Source organism: Thamnophis elegans, chromosome 2, assembly GCF_009769535.1.
Source record: "Thamnophis elegans isolate rThaEle1 chromosome 2, rThaEle1.pri, whole genome shotgun sequence".
Lineage (NCBI taxonomy): Eukaryota > Metazoa > Chordata > Lepidosauria > Squamata > Colubridae > Thamnophis > Thamnophis elegans.
Window position 1 is genome coordinate 114,011,837 of NC_045542.1, and position 14,413 is coordinate 114,026,249.

At 36.5% G+C, this 14,413-nt stretch overlaps 1 protein-coding gene across 2 annotated transcripts in view; it reads right to left on the minus strand.

The window, feature by feature from the left end:
* Positions 1-2,407: 2,407 nt before the first annotated feature.
* The window catches only part of ERC2 (ELKS/RAB6-interacting/CAST family member 2), a 439,036-nt gene continuing 427,030 nt past the window's right edge, over positions 2,408-14,413 (minus strand). For both annotated transcript variants that reach the window (XM_032211271.1, XM_032211270.1), the window contains exons 14-15: positions 9,048-9,179; positions 2,408-2,434 (exon numbers count right to left, since the gene is read on the minus strand). In XM_032211271.1, the coding sequence (XP_032067162.1) occupies positions 2,408-2,434; positions 9,048-9,179 (159 nt within the window). The remainder of the gene's footprint in view (positions 2,435-9,047; positions 9,180-14,413) is intronic.

Sequence of the window (14,413 nt, forward strand, 5' to 3'; positions counted from 1 at the left end):
TCCATCAAGATGAACCTTTTGTCTTTTTAAAAGAGACTCAGGAGGTCAGGATCTAGACCAGACTGAGGAGTCAAGAACAGACCATTTATCTGTATGATTTCCATGTGGAAAGTTTATCGAAAGTTTGAAGAAGGAAAGGCATAATGAAGTTTTGCAATGTAACAACAAATAGCCAAGAATCAAGAAAGTGTTATTTTATAAGGAAATTCCATTTTTATAATATTCTAACAATTCAATTTCATCTTCTTTCCCTTTTTTAAAAATTCCTTTCTGAACTAGATGAAAATGAAAATGATAGATTCTACACTTTATGTTAATCCATCATTTATTAAACTATTGATGGATTTCTGAATTATAATTGGCTGGACTCAGATATTGTCTTAAGTAATAGTTAACTAACTATGCTTACACAATATACTACTACAATATTCCATTTTCTGAACTCAGAACCACTGTATAGCCACAATCTGGTAGGAAAAAGAAGTATAACTTATTTGAGCTACATTTTCTTCGAAGCTAAATTACTGTATTTTAAAGGTAAATGTTCCATTATTTAATGCAGTAATGTGAGTGGGTAGGGGAATAGTAAAAATCTATTGTTTTTCTTTCTTTCCCATTACTCTTTTTAATGTAAACTTATCCCTGCAGTCAGATAAAAAAATTCTGTCATTCAGATAATATGAACTGAATTTAATTATACACAAGACACATTTGTTTCTCAGTCTCATTCTATTCATTGGATTGGAGAAGTACGTGGAAATTCATGTCCAATATATTCATGAATCCTCTGAGAGATTTCACATTTTAGAAGCTGAAACCATCTGTTCAATTTAATACTCAGTATAAGATGAGATCCAGAAAGAAACACACACACACATACACACACACGGTTTCTGGATGCACACCTATGTTTCCATCAAAATTCACTATTAGAAATTTACTTCAAAGAAACAGTGCCTTGCTCTTTGAACTTTGACAGAAAAATGCCATTATCCTGCCTGCCTACCTATTTGCCTGCCTGTCTGCCTGCCTGCCTGCCTGCCTGTCTATCTAGCTATCTATTTTCGGTAGACAGACAGATGGCTATTCTATCTCTCTATCTCTCTCCATCTATCTATCTATCTATCTATCTATCTATCTATCTATCTATCTATCTATCTATCTATCTCTATCATCTATCTATTATCTAGCTATCAGTGACTTATGACCACTTGTCACACTTATAACCATTGCATCATCCCCATAATCACATGATCAAAATTCAGATGCTTAGCAACAGATTCATATTTATAACAGTTGCGGTATTCCAGGGTAACGAGATCACCTTTTCTGACCTTCTGACAAGCAAAGTCAATGGGGAAGCCAGATACATTTAACAACTGTGTTACAAACTTAACAACTGCAGTGATTCACTTAACAACTGTGGCAAGAAAAGTCATAAAATGGGACAAAATTCACTTAACAACTGTCTTGCTTAGCAACAGAAATTTTGGGCATAAATCAAGGGTTACATGTATTCTATTTTGTGTTTTAAGTCTTTGTATAATGAAAAAAAATTGATTGATCTAAAATATGTGCTTAAAATTAACCCAGTATCAACCACACTGATGTTTACCACTTTTATATCCAGTGAGTCTGGAAGCTAAACTGAGTCAGTGCTCATTAGTACTCAAATGGAAAACTACTGTACTGAAGAACTAAAAAGGAATAAGGCTTGATTGGGAAATTGAAAAAAAAAATCCTGTAATAAGGCAAATGCAAATTTGAAGTCTGTATTTCATTTAAAGCCAAATCCAGCCAAATGGAGCTTGGGGAGCCCACCTGGGCTCTATATTTTGCCACAATGGCCTCCTGCAGCCCTCTGCCAGCAAAAACAGAGCTCAGGAGGGCCATGCACAGCCTCCCTAAAGCTCTGACTTTTCTGGCAGAAGCATCATGGGCTGGTCCTTCGCTGTTTCCAGGGCCACCCATGAGCCAAATCTAAGACCCTTCGGGCTGGATCTGGTTCCCGAGCCTTGAGTTTGACACCCCTGATGTAGAAGTATTTTACAGTTCTTTTAGCCCCAGAACTTTCTGGTGGTCTCTTACTCAAGTATTAACCATATCCAATCCTGTATAGCTTTTAGCTCAATCAGGTCCAGGTAGGTCCATGTCACTGAACATCATAATATTTTTCAACTCTCTTGAATTGCATAGGATATGTTACAATGGGAAAAATTGCCATCCTTTAATGGTAATAGAAAATTGATCAGTGGAAATCACTATCTCAGCTTGCTTGTTTCTCATTCACAAGATGTACCCATTTCCACAGTTAGAAATTACAATAATCAAGCATGCATCCAATTATAAAATAAAATAGTATCTCACCCTTCAAAACAAAACTGGAACTTTGGTTTATAGGAACTGGTTATGCCCATATGCCTTCCTCATCATCCTGCCAGCCAGCCAGTAGGCGGTAGATTGAAGTTTTAGCATTGGAATAAAAGAAGAAACAATTAGTTACCTCAGTGCAGTTGAACATCTATTATTCTTTGGTGATGAAAGTTCATGTTCTCAAATACATTGGAATGAAATGTAAGCAACAACTATTTTCCTTCCTAGAATTTTTCCCGCACGGGCAGGTCCCATGATTAATCAAGTGTTGATCATTTCAAAAGGCACAAATCCAAAAACGTAGTGAAACATGACTTCAACAGAATTGCAATTTTGCATTCAAAAGATATTATGAATCTGTATAGGTAATAACAAGAAGATAAGTTCATAATTCTTTCGGAAAACACATTGATAGCTATACCTATCAGTATTATGATTTTTCCATTCGTCTTATTTCTGAGGAGGATTTTTTTTTACTTAACATGACTATTTAAATAAATATATCAGTAAGTATTTCAATGAATCATTTTAGTTTTGTATAGCACAGAAATATAGACACCAAAAGAGACACTTTATTGAGGCAAATAAAGAAATAGAAATAAAATTATTGAGCTGGAAGGGAACTTGGAAGTCTTCACAATTCAAGGCAGGAGTCCTTATTCCATTACAGATAGGTGGTTGTCCAAACTTTTCTTGAAAATCTCCAGCAATGGAGCATCTGCGACTCTGGAAGGTTAGCTGTTCTATTGATTAATTGTTCTCATTGTTAAGAAATTTCTCCTTAATTTCAGGTTGGCTCTCCCCCTAACAAGCTTCTACCCATGCTCCTCAGATGCTTTGGAGAATAAATCAACCCCCTCTTCCCATGACAGCTGTTCCAAGTATAGGAAGATGGCTATCATGTCTCCTTCTCTTTGTTAGTCTAAATATACCTAGTTCCCTTAGCCCTTCATTCTACAATTTAGCATCCAGACCCTTCCACTCTTTTTAGGGCCTCAGCATCTTTTTTGTATCATGGTGTCTAACTGGCTTCCTGCTACATGTATGTCTCCTCCCTCACACATATCCTTTGACTCCAAATGCTTCCTCTATGTCTAAAGATAGTAGGGAACAAGTGAAGGATGGAGCAGAGGCAGCAAAGATGGTGCAGCCCTTAAAGAGTGTACTTTTATAGAAAATATAAATCTAAAGCAGTGTTTCCCAATGTGGGACCCACGCTACACAGGGGGGGAAATTTGACTTTTAATGGGGGCAATTTGAACCTTGCTTAAACCAAGTTAATGTCCTTTTAGGCTTCCTCTGCGTGAGTAGAGTTCATTTTTTGAGTAAAGTAAGAATTATATGTCACGGGGGAGGGGATCAGTATTTTAGAGAAGCTTAGGTGGAGCATGGCAAAAAAGGTTAGGAACCACTGATCTAAAGGGACTTTACCTGATATGGAGCATGCCTCATTTTTCTCAAGATGCCAACAATTTTCTGCTCCAAGTGCAATTTTATGAGCTTCTTTTTATGAGCTTCTTTTCACGTACTTCAAGAATTTTACATAAAAATTTAGACAGAATGTATTTATTTAAAATAAATTCCGTTCCAAACTACCCTAACATGAACGGGATCCTGAAATATTTTTTTTGCTTGATTTATATTGAAAATGTACTTCCACATTTACAATTACCTTGCTTTTTCTCTTTTTGTAAGGATTTTATTTTTATGTGTGTAACATAAAATAGAAACTGCCAGAATAGTATTAGTGGGTAGAATTAAATTAGTGTGGTTTTGAGAACAAAGAATTTTCTGGCTGAGAGATTACTTGATTTAAAAAGGAAAGGAAAGAGAAAAGAAAGATGGCTTGAAAATCCCTGCTTTTCCAGGATAAATCTGTTGAACACATTTAGATAAAGGAATTGCTGTGTTCAATATTAATGATCATGGATTCTACTGAATTTTTCTCAGGCAGATGGTAATTGTTCTAAGCTAATTCTTCCGCCTGGGTTACAAGTGCAGTCAGATGTTGAATAATTTCCCAGGATGGGATCAAGTCTTTCTAAGCTGTGAATGCTCTCTTTCTGGAATGTTTGCCATGCAACATCATGTTCTCTCTTCTCATTGAAAACAGGTGGAGTATGTTTTCTCTGAGGAAATGGTTAAATGCTCTATTCTTGTTCACCTGTTCAAGTAATTCTTGAGAAAACAGTTAGTGTAAGCCACTGGTAAAAATAATGTACATATTAGATGATGAAAATGTTGTTCTTCAAGCATTCTTCAGTAAGAAAAGAATTAAAGATTCCCTCTAGGTTAGGTCAACTACATGCTGGTTTGTTGACTATCCCATCTATCTTATCTTATCTTATCTTATCTATCATCTATCCATCATCTGTGTGTATGTATATATTAACTTGATAAAGGTAAAATAAATGTAAAGGTAAAGGTTTTCCTGTCCCTGTCTGACTCTAAGGCATGGTGCTCATCTCCATTTCTTGACTGATGGAGCCAGCATTGTCTGAAGATATTTTCTGTGGTCATGTGGCCAGCATGGCTATATGCCAAAGGTGCATGGAATACTGTTTCATTTGCATGCTTTTGAACTGCTAAGTGGGCAGGAGCTGGGGCCAGTAATAGGAGCTCACCCCATTGTGCGGCGCTTGGTTCTCAAACCCAGGCTAACAAGTTCAGCATCTTTAACTACTGAGCCTTATATTATTAGCATAGCATTGCACAGCATAGCATAGCATATAGTATAGTAGTATATACTATATTCCTAATAATACTATATATACTTCCTAAAGAGCATTGATATGTCTTGATGTTTACCTATCCAAACAATAGGCCACTAGAGGCAGCTCCCTTGCTGAACAGGACAGAGTAGAAAACAAATACATTTAGATGTTTTGTTAGGACAGAAAGAAAGAATCCCTTTCTAAAAAACATTTGAAGAATTTCTTGTCCTTTGAAAAACCTCAGTAAAACATCCATCTCCTCAGTGTCTCTGGTCACAAATAGGACACAGAATCTGCTGACATCTTAGATGTTTTTCAAATAAAATACTTCTGGAATATTTACTAGGACCTAAGATTAATTAAAAATACCTTACAACACAATCAGCACAAGTTTAAGTGTTCTGCTTCTTTTTCTTCAGTAAAAAAAAAAGCTTGCCTGACCAGACTTGTAATAGATAACTTTCATGTCCTTGAGCACAAAGAATTAACATCTCAACTCAAAGTAAATCTAGTGAAAATAATGTACTCATCTTATGAAATAGTGTTTATTTTTTCTCTCCCAAAAATCATGGTGTAAGGGAACTAGAATAAGGCATCCTATTCTTGTCTTCTTGACTGCTGCCTATAACTGGTGGTTTGAGCTGTCAGACATGTTACTACTGGCCCCAGGTCTGTGAAAGCTTTTCTACCACTTGCAGACAAATTTACTTTTTTTAACACAGTGATTGCCACACAAGGGATTTCATCTCTTGCTCACTGTGACCTGAAAAGACTCCAGTTTTCTATCATATATAGGACTTTTAAAAACAAAATCTCAGAAGGTGTTAATCTTCAATATACAAGAAGCAATAAGGTATAACAGAATGAAGTAAAAAAAATCTTTCATTCATTTGGTTTATATCCACACCTTTTCTCAAGCCAGCTTACATAGAGACTTACTGCTTCATTTTATTCTCACAAAGTCCACCTTGTGAAATAAGTTGTCTCATGAGAGAATGAGCACCCAATCTCACCAGTAGCTAGGCTTGGGTCTTCCCAGTTCTAGTCCAGTATCTTAACTACTCTATTCTACTGGCTCTATCTATGAATTTTATGAATCTCCTGGAATTTTTCGTGATTTTATACTAGTGTTAGGAATTAAATCAGTTCAGAGATTTTCATATGAGACAGACTAGTATAATAAAACTATGGTACAATCAGTTGACAATAGCTGTAAAAAAAAAGATATTTAAACTTTGGCACACCAATGTTTAATTTGAAGTTTGATTGATTCCATTTGCCAGTGGTCAGACTCTGGCTGACTGTATACCATAGTTTTCCATAATTAATCTCTGTTTACTTCCTTCATTAATCAGATACTGCTGTATACTCCACTCCCTCCGTCACTTGTTATTCTGCTCTTTGTCTCCACGATGTTCTTACTATTTAAGTATCACTTGTACTATTTATTTAAGGCTACTTTTTGCCATCAACTTGATTGCCAACAGTTAATGTAGATAGTTTTTAATTAAATAAAAATGCCCAAAGATATGCAAATATTACCTTGGGAAACCAAGACATTCTGGAAATATGTCCTTATAAGAGACTAATTTAGTCTACAATATTCACATTTTACCCTTTCTGTATGCAACCTCCTGAAACATCACCTAATAACCTCTAATAAAATTCATCCACTTTTTAACTAGCTAATAAAAAGCCCTGAAATACACAATGAAACTCTCTTTCTTTTTTTTTAGATATAAATCTAATTCTCCTATTAAGTGGTACCATCTTTGTTTATATCTAAACACTGATCCACTTGTCATTTCCCCCACCTCCTCATTAGATCTCTATTTTCAACAGCATATTTTGTCTTATTTTTATGTCCATTGGACCAAGCAAATCTGAAGGACAATTTATGTAATTTCCTCTAATGTACACTTCATTAGAAATTTTGTATGTTATATACATTTTTAAACATGCTATTTGTATTCATTTTTAAAGATATCTGCAACATTCTTGCACTCTCCACGTGCAATCCTTCAAGCCTAAATAGACAAAATTTAAAAAAGGATCAGTCTGAATTCTAATTCATAATTTTGCTTGGGGAGTGTTAATTAGACCAGTTGCCATTAACTTGTGCAATTCAATACATTTTCCAAACCAAGCCCTTCTTCAGATGAATGGAATGGTGAGCTCATCTCATAGTTCTGTTAAAGGAACCTTGGACTGTTTGTTCAAAAGTGAGATATCAACATTGACCAGTAATCAAAGATGAATAAAAAGGAAATCCTTGCCAAGAACTCTTTGAAATGTGTGTTCAGAGCGTGGGTGGGGTATTACAGAGCAAAGTGTGGAAAGTCATTCAGTGCACCAGTAACAAAAGTTTTATTTCATGTTGGCCAAGATGAGGAAATGACTTTTCCATGAAAGAATCTCTCTCTTTCAACACCTATCACCTTTCTTTGTTCAGTACTGGGTTCTTTCTTCTTTTGAACAGACTCTGCAGAGAATAAAATAAGGAACCAACATGATGTAGTGGTTAAGGTGCTGGATAGAACCTGGAAGACTCAGGTTTAAGAAAAAACCCACCATCCTTAAAATCACTCTTTCTTCACAAAAATTAACCCCACAGTGTCATTGTTTGGGATACAGTTAAAGAAGAGAGTATTCTGTATACTGACTCAATTGCTTAGAAGAAAGTGAAATGAATATCTAACAAATAAAGCAAGATTTTTTTTTTTTAAAAAAATCCTCCCTCACCGGATTGCAAGGCATACAGTGGCTCACTTGGTTCGGGCATTGGGTTGACAAGCAGCAAGCCCACATTCGAGACCTGAGGGCTATGATGTGATGGAGCGAGCTCCTGTGATCCTCTCGAGCTCCTGCCGACCTAGCAGTTTGAAAGCATGCAAGCTCAGGTAGATGGATAAGTACCATTTTGGTGGGCACATTAATGGGGAAATGAAAGGAGCCCCCAAACAGGTGCCCCCTGACATGGGTGGCATCACCAGTTAATCCTTTCCACCCAGAAACACCGTGGTGCTTCTGACATGAACATGAGTGACCAGATGCCATGGATATGATAAGTCTTTTCATCTCTTTTTTTGCAGAATTTGTATTCTTCCCATAAACTCAGCTCCTCACTGTTTTTTTTACTTATCTATTTGTGAAAAAGCTAGACATTTTATGGATAATATAAAAACCTATCCTAGAAATAATTGATATGTAAGGGCATGTGAGAAACAAATAACATTGTTTTGCTGATTTAACATAAAAGGACATAACTTAAAGAAATAAACCTTTTGTTAATACTGATTCAAAGTTGAATTCAACACATTCAATTCATTTAATTTTTTTAGCAAGCTGAGTATATAAAACAAAATAATAATAGATTATATTTGTGTGGATCAGCTGTCTAAACAACCATCTTCTCCATCAAGAAACAATTATTTAAAAATATTTTTAATAGTTACACTGAGCCTCATTAAAACTGCTATGAAAAGAAGAGAGAAGAGAACCATAATAAAAGGAACTGAGGGGAAATCAAAGGAGGAAAAAGAAGGAAAATGTTTGGCTTCTCTAAGTGATGGAAACAAATAAAGTCATTCATTTCAGTTCAAAGAGCAGATAATTTGTATAGTTTTCTTTTTCTCTTTGAACCTTTATTGTAAGAGGGTAAAGTAGCAATAGCAGTAGCAATAGCAGTTAGACTTATATACCACTTCATAGGGCTTTCAGCCCTCTCTAAGCGGTTTACAGAGTCAGCATATCGCCCCCACAATCTGGGTCCTCATTTTATCCACCTCGAAAGGATGGAAGGCTGGGTCAACCTTGAGCCGGTGAGATTTGAACCGCCGAACTGCAGATAGCAGTCAGCTGAAGTGGCCTGCAGTACTGCACTCTACCCACTGCGCCACCTCGGCTCTTATAAGTATGAAGTATAAGTATGAAGTTAAAGCAAGAAGAGTGGTGTCTTACCTGTTCTGGAGAGGGTCTATGGTTGGAGTGTGTCCTTCCAGGAGATCTGTGGTGGTGATGGTGATGATGGTGGTGATAGTGATGATGGTCATCGTCATAGTTGTCTGCCATCAGTTTCATTCTATTCTGAGTCTGAAGGAAATAAAAAAACCAAAGAATTCTAGACTGCAGAGACCACATTAGACAACATCTCTACTGTATGAGACCAATATTTCTCCATACAACAAAGTATATTATATGAAATATGTGACAGCTGATATCAAGGATTATAGAAGTGGCAAGATTTTTGTGCTTAATAACTTGTTATGGATCCACCAATGGATTGACTTTCAGAGTTATCTCTGTCATGATTTCCTGTTAAGCCCAAGAGCATATTGGTCAACCATGTTCAGCAACACTTTTGACTTTTTAGCTGAAAAATAAACTTTGTTCCATGATAACTAACAATAGGCAACTATTACAACCCATCTAGAACAACCCTCAAGAACTGAATGAGTAAGAACATGATATAGATAGATAGATAGATAGATAGATAGATAGATAGATAGATAGATAGATAGACAGACAGACAGACAGACAGACAGACAGACAGACAGACAGACAGACAGACAGACAGACAGACAGACAGACAGACAAATAGATGGATGGATGGATGGACAGAAAGACAGATGGATGGATTGATAGAACCAGTCACCCCATGGAATCAGCAGAAATACCTTACACATAAACCTTCATGGACTGAAGATGCACACTTTTCTACAAATTCTACATCCATCCATCCATCCATTTTAATACTGAACCATAATACATAAATTAAGATAGATGTGCTTCATAGATTGAATGTTTATTTACAGGGCGCCATACTTCTAAAAACTACATATTCTACACTACGCACATAGTCTAGCCATGGATAACATCTATTTTATTGTAAGTATTGCCTTTTGTATTTCAGATTCACCATTGTATGAATGCAGTGTAAAGACTTAGAACAAATTAACCTAGTAGGTAAACATGGGAATCAGAACTTTCTAGCTCAGGGATGTCAAATTGGTGGCCCACAGCTGAATGTCTCATACACAGGCCATGCCCACTCCAACTCCCAGCTTTTCCCATGGATGGGAAAAACATCATGAAAAATCACGTGATGGCAATGTAATGCACAGTGGTGGGATTCAAATTTTTTACTACCAGTTCTGTGGGTGTGGCTTGGTGGACGTAGCTTGGTAGGCATGGCAGGGGAAGGATACTGTAAAATTTCCATTCCCACCCCACTCCAGGGGAAGGTTACTGCAAAATCCCCATTTCCTCCCGATCAGCTGGGTCTCGGGAGGGAGGCAGAGAATAGATGGGGGCAAGGACAGTCAGAGGTGGTATTTACCGGTTCTCCAAACTACTCAAAATTTCCATTACCAGTTCTCTAGAACTGGTCAGAACCTGCTGAATACCACCTCTGGTATTGCGGTGAGTTTGACACCCATGTTATAGCTCTACACATATCACCTAAATAGTTGATGAGTCCTCCTGGCCAATAATCTAGAACATGCAGCATGTGTGGGGTAATAAAATAAAAATATAACACATTTATTAAACTTAAACCCTCTTTTAATATGAGTGACATCCTAAAGTTGTGCATTTATTGGGGGAATTTTTTTTACAGATTTATAGTCATAAGCTTTTATATGGCCTGAAACATAGCTCCCAAGCATATAATGAGAAAATCCCTTTTCAATATACACTACATCTAGTAGATTTCAAGGATTGGCCTTCTCAAATAAGTTGTCTTTGTCTAACAAAGCAAAGAAAAACAAATTTTTTTAGAAAAGGAAGAAGAGGAAAAAATGATCTTACATTTTTAGCAATCAGCTTTCTAAGGCAGAGCAATTCTAATCCTTACCCTATTTCTTCTTTGCATTTTTAAAACATTTTATTTGTTTATTTTTTTATTAGTGAACAGCCTTAAATTTCCTACCTTTCAACTGTATCCTATAAAAATGCATAAGTTAAACAAAAAGATATATGCAATCCTGAAAGTGTTTCCTGTAATGAGGTGTTGGGGATTAAACTTGTCATGAAATAAGAACTGTGAATGAATGATGCCACATTCTTAATATAGTGCTGAAACCTAAATAAAATACCTTTAATATTGATTCCTGCTGAATCCAAACTAGTGGCAAAGCAAACACAAAACTATGGCTAATGCCAAGTGTGGTACTCTGTGTCGGGCATCTATATAAATTGATTAAATGAATAAACATTAAAATATTTCACGGTATAATTATCCTTCTGAAGCCTTTTTGCAGTGTAACTGCATCTTGTCTTTTGATTAATACCAAATTATGTCAGAACTTTCTGAAGAAAAGAACACTGTTTTGCTGACTTACACATTGGCTAGAATAATACAAAATTTAAGGTCACCTTTTGGCTTCTCTTATGACATTCTCATAAGAAATATACATTTATATTCATGACGCTTAACTTGAACATTACATCTTCAGTGGTTTCAAGCTTCCAAGTGACACAATCAGATGTCTTATTTTAGGGGATGAGATAGGAAGAATAAATCCATCTAGAAAATATGGTATAATTATAATTTAAAAAAAAATCATTTAAATTAAATACTGTGAAATATTGAAGCCCTGACTAATTCCTTTTATGAGTCAGAAGACTTAATAATGCCAGGTATACTTTATTTCAGGAAGAAATTAATTAACTAGATTGGAATTTGTCCAGGACCTCAAGGGCTCTACACTTGAGAAACAAAAAAGCAATGGAACTTTTATTGACCCCATATGTTTAAAAGCTTGGGGGGGGGGAATAAGCATGCTTCCAACTGTACTGGGTGTCTTGGCAATGTGATGAAAAACATTGATCTGGAGGGAAGAGTGCCACCTACTGATTTCTTTCTGCCACCATTTCCTGTAGTTTCATGAATTTCTTTAATATATATTGAAGTTCATTGTTTCCAGTTAGCATTGGACAGAATAAAATTAAGCATTCTAGCAATCTTGAGTTGGTGATATATCTATGAACATATACTTTGGTATCTTTTTGCTTGTATATTTTGTAAAATATAGTTAATCAAGATCAGGTTAACTACTTAAAATTGTTTCCTAACTAATTGTTAAGTACAATGATAGATGGTTCAATAACACTGTATGTTTCTTCAAGACATTTTGACTTCAGCTTGTAAAACTTGATTTCAATTGCTTTAAGTATAATGACAATTTTAATTCTAAATTTAACTTCATATTTTGTTTTTGCATTTCAGCATTAGGTATTTCATTTGCACAATTGGGAAGTGACAACAATATTGCACAGAATGAAAAGGCACAAGTGGGACACATTATTTCCCTAGGAATAATATCTGACCAAATGCTTATGAAAACTTGCAGTAGGAATTACGCTCATGTAGTAAGAGGAATAAGGGATCAGATACATAAGCAGTTATACTAGGGAAAAATGTGCTTTTGAATAAACAATTCTTCCTTGGCAACATATTCTCCTGACTATATTTAATCTGTTATTTCACTTAGCAGAGCCAAATTATAATAAAGAGATTGAGCCTTAAGGATTATCACTTCATGGAGCAAGTCCCTGGATAATACATTCTGCAATTATCCTGTTAGCAACCAAACAATGAAAATCATATTGTAATGTAAGCTTGGCTCTGAAGACCATCTTCAGACGTCATATGTTTAGTTCAGGTCCCATTAGAAAAAGGTCTGAACTAAAAGTCTTTGATGATCATGCTAATATTCTTTAAATATCAGATATATGAAAAATCAGTCAGAAAACTTTATTGTAGAATCTTTCATTAAGATGGTATCCTCACAATATTTATTAAAAATTATGTTTTGAGATATTAATTCCAAATAATGTAGCCTAGTCAAACTATCAATCCACCCAAATCTGAAAGTCACAAGGAGTGGAGTTTGGAGTGATTCTGAAACAACTAGAAGATAATAATAAATAAAGATAATAGATAATAATAAAGAAGCTTAAAAGGATGTGGAGTGTGTGAATCAGGGGTGGGTTTCAACCGGTTCGCAGCGGTCCCCGCGAACCGGTTGGTCGGCGAACTCGGAAGTAAGTAACTTCCGGGAACGGCGAAGGGCGCACCCACCCGCCCACGTTCCTTACCCGGTTTTGATGAGTTCTGCGCTTCCACGCATGCGCAGGATGCATACAGTGCCTGCGCGATCCTCCAGGAGCAGCTGGAGCATCGCACAGACGCTAGTACGCATGCGTGCGCTGCGCGTGTGCACGAGGACGCTGCCGGCCCCGTTCCAACCGAACCGGTTGGAACAGGGCGAAAAACCCACCCCTGGTGTGAATGATTTTATTAGATAATAAATATTGATATAGTACTTCATTATTTTAACAATGAAACAATAGTACCTACTAGGGCAAAAAACAAATTCTCTATATAAAATAAAAAAGTGATAACTTTTGAATGACTTGTGATAGTCTAGCCCCTCACTATTTGATTTGTCTGGAATATAACTTGTGTCTATGGAAGACAGGTGCATGGGGTGCTGGAATATTTATGTGCCATTTTTAAACTTATTTAAAAGAGCAATGAAACTGCCATCCCAATCTCCTAGAGAATATCTCTTACAGGTTCATAGTTAGAGTGAGAGTGCAGGCTAAAAGCAGAGTGTAATTAATTTCAAAATTGAATTGAATTTTATTATTTGTATGCTGACCTTCTCCGGGAGGGACTCAGGGCGGCGAACAATTCAAAAGGGGGAAAAGGGGAACATAGAACAAAATACAAGTAATTAAAATAACCAAGAATCACACAACCATACAAGTCGAGAGGGGAGGGGAACTCATCAACCCCAGGCCTGCCGGCAAAGCCAGGTTTTGACGGCTTTTCGGAAGGCCTGGAGAGAGGTGAGGATCCGAATCCCTGTGGGGAGTTTGTTCCAGAGGGCCAGAGCTGCCACAGAGAAGGCCCTCCCCCGGGTAGTAGCCAGATGGCATTGGCTGGTAGACGGAACCCGGAGGAGGCCAACCCTGTGTGATCTAATGGGTCTTTGGGAGGTAATTGGCAGCAGGCAGTCTCTCAAGTATGAATATGCAACTGGACAATATTTACACTGGCAGATCATTTCTCTTTCTAACAAATCTCACTGAGAAAGTGGTCTTATATACCGCAAGAACAGGGGTAAAACTTTTTAAGTTTCTATGTTTTTTGAAAAAAAAGTATTATATGAAATTCAGTCAAGATCCTGTTGATTGTAGAATGCTAGTGAAAAAAAGATCCCTAAGAAGCAGTTTATTTCAGATTCTCCTTTTCGTTTTCCATAACTGCCTGCTGAGAAAATGTCAGTTTCACACTTCAATTACACAGAACAGAACAA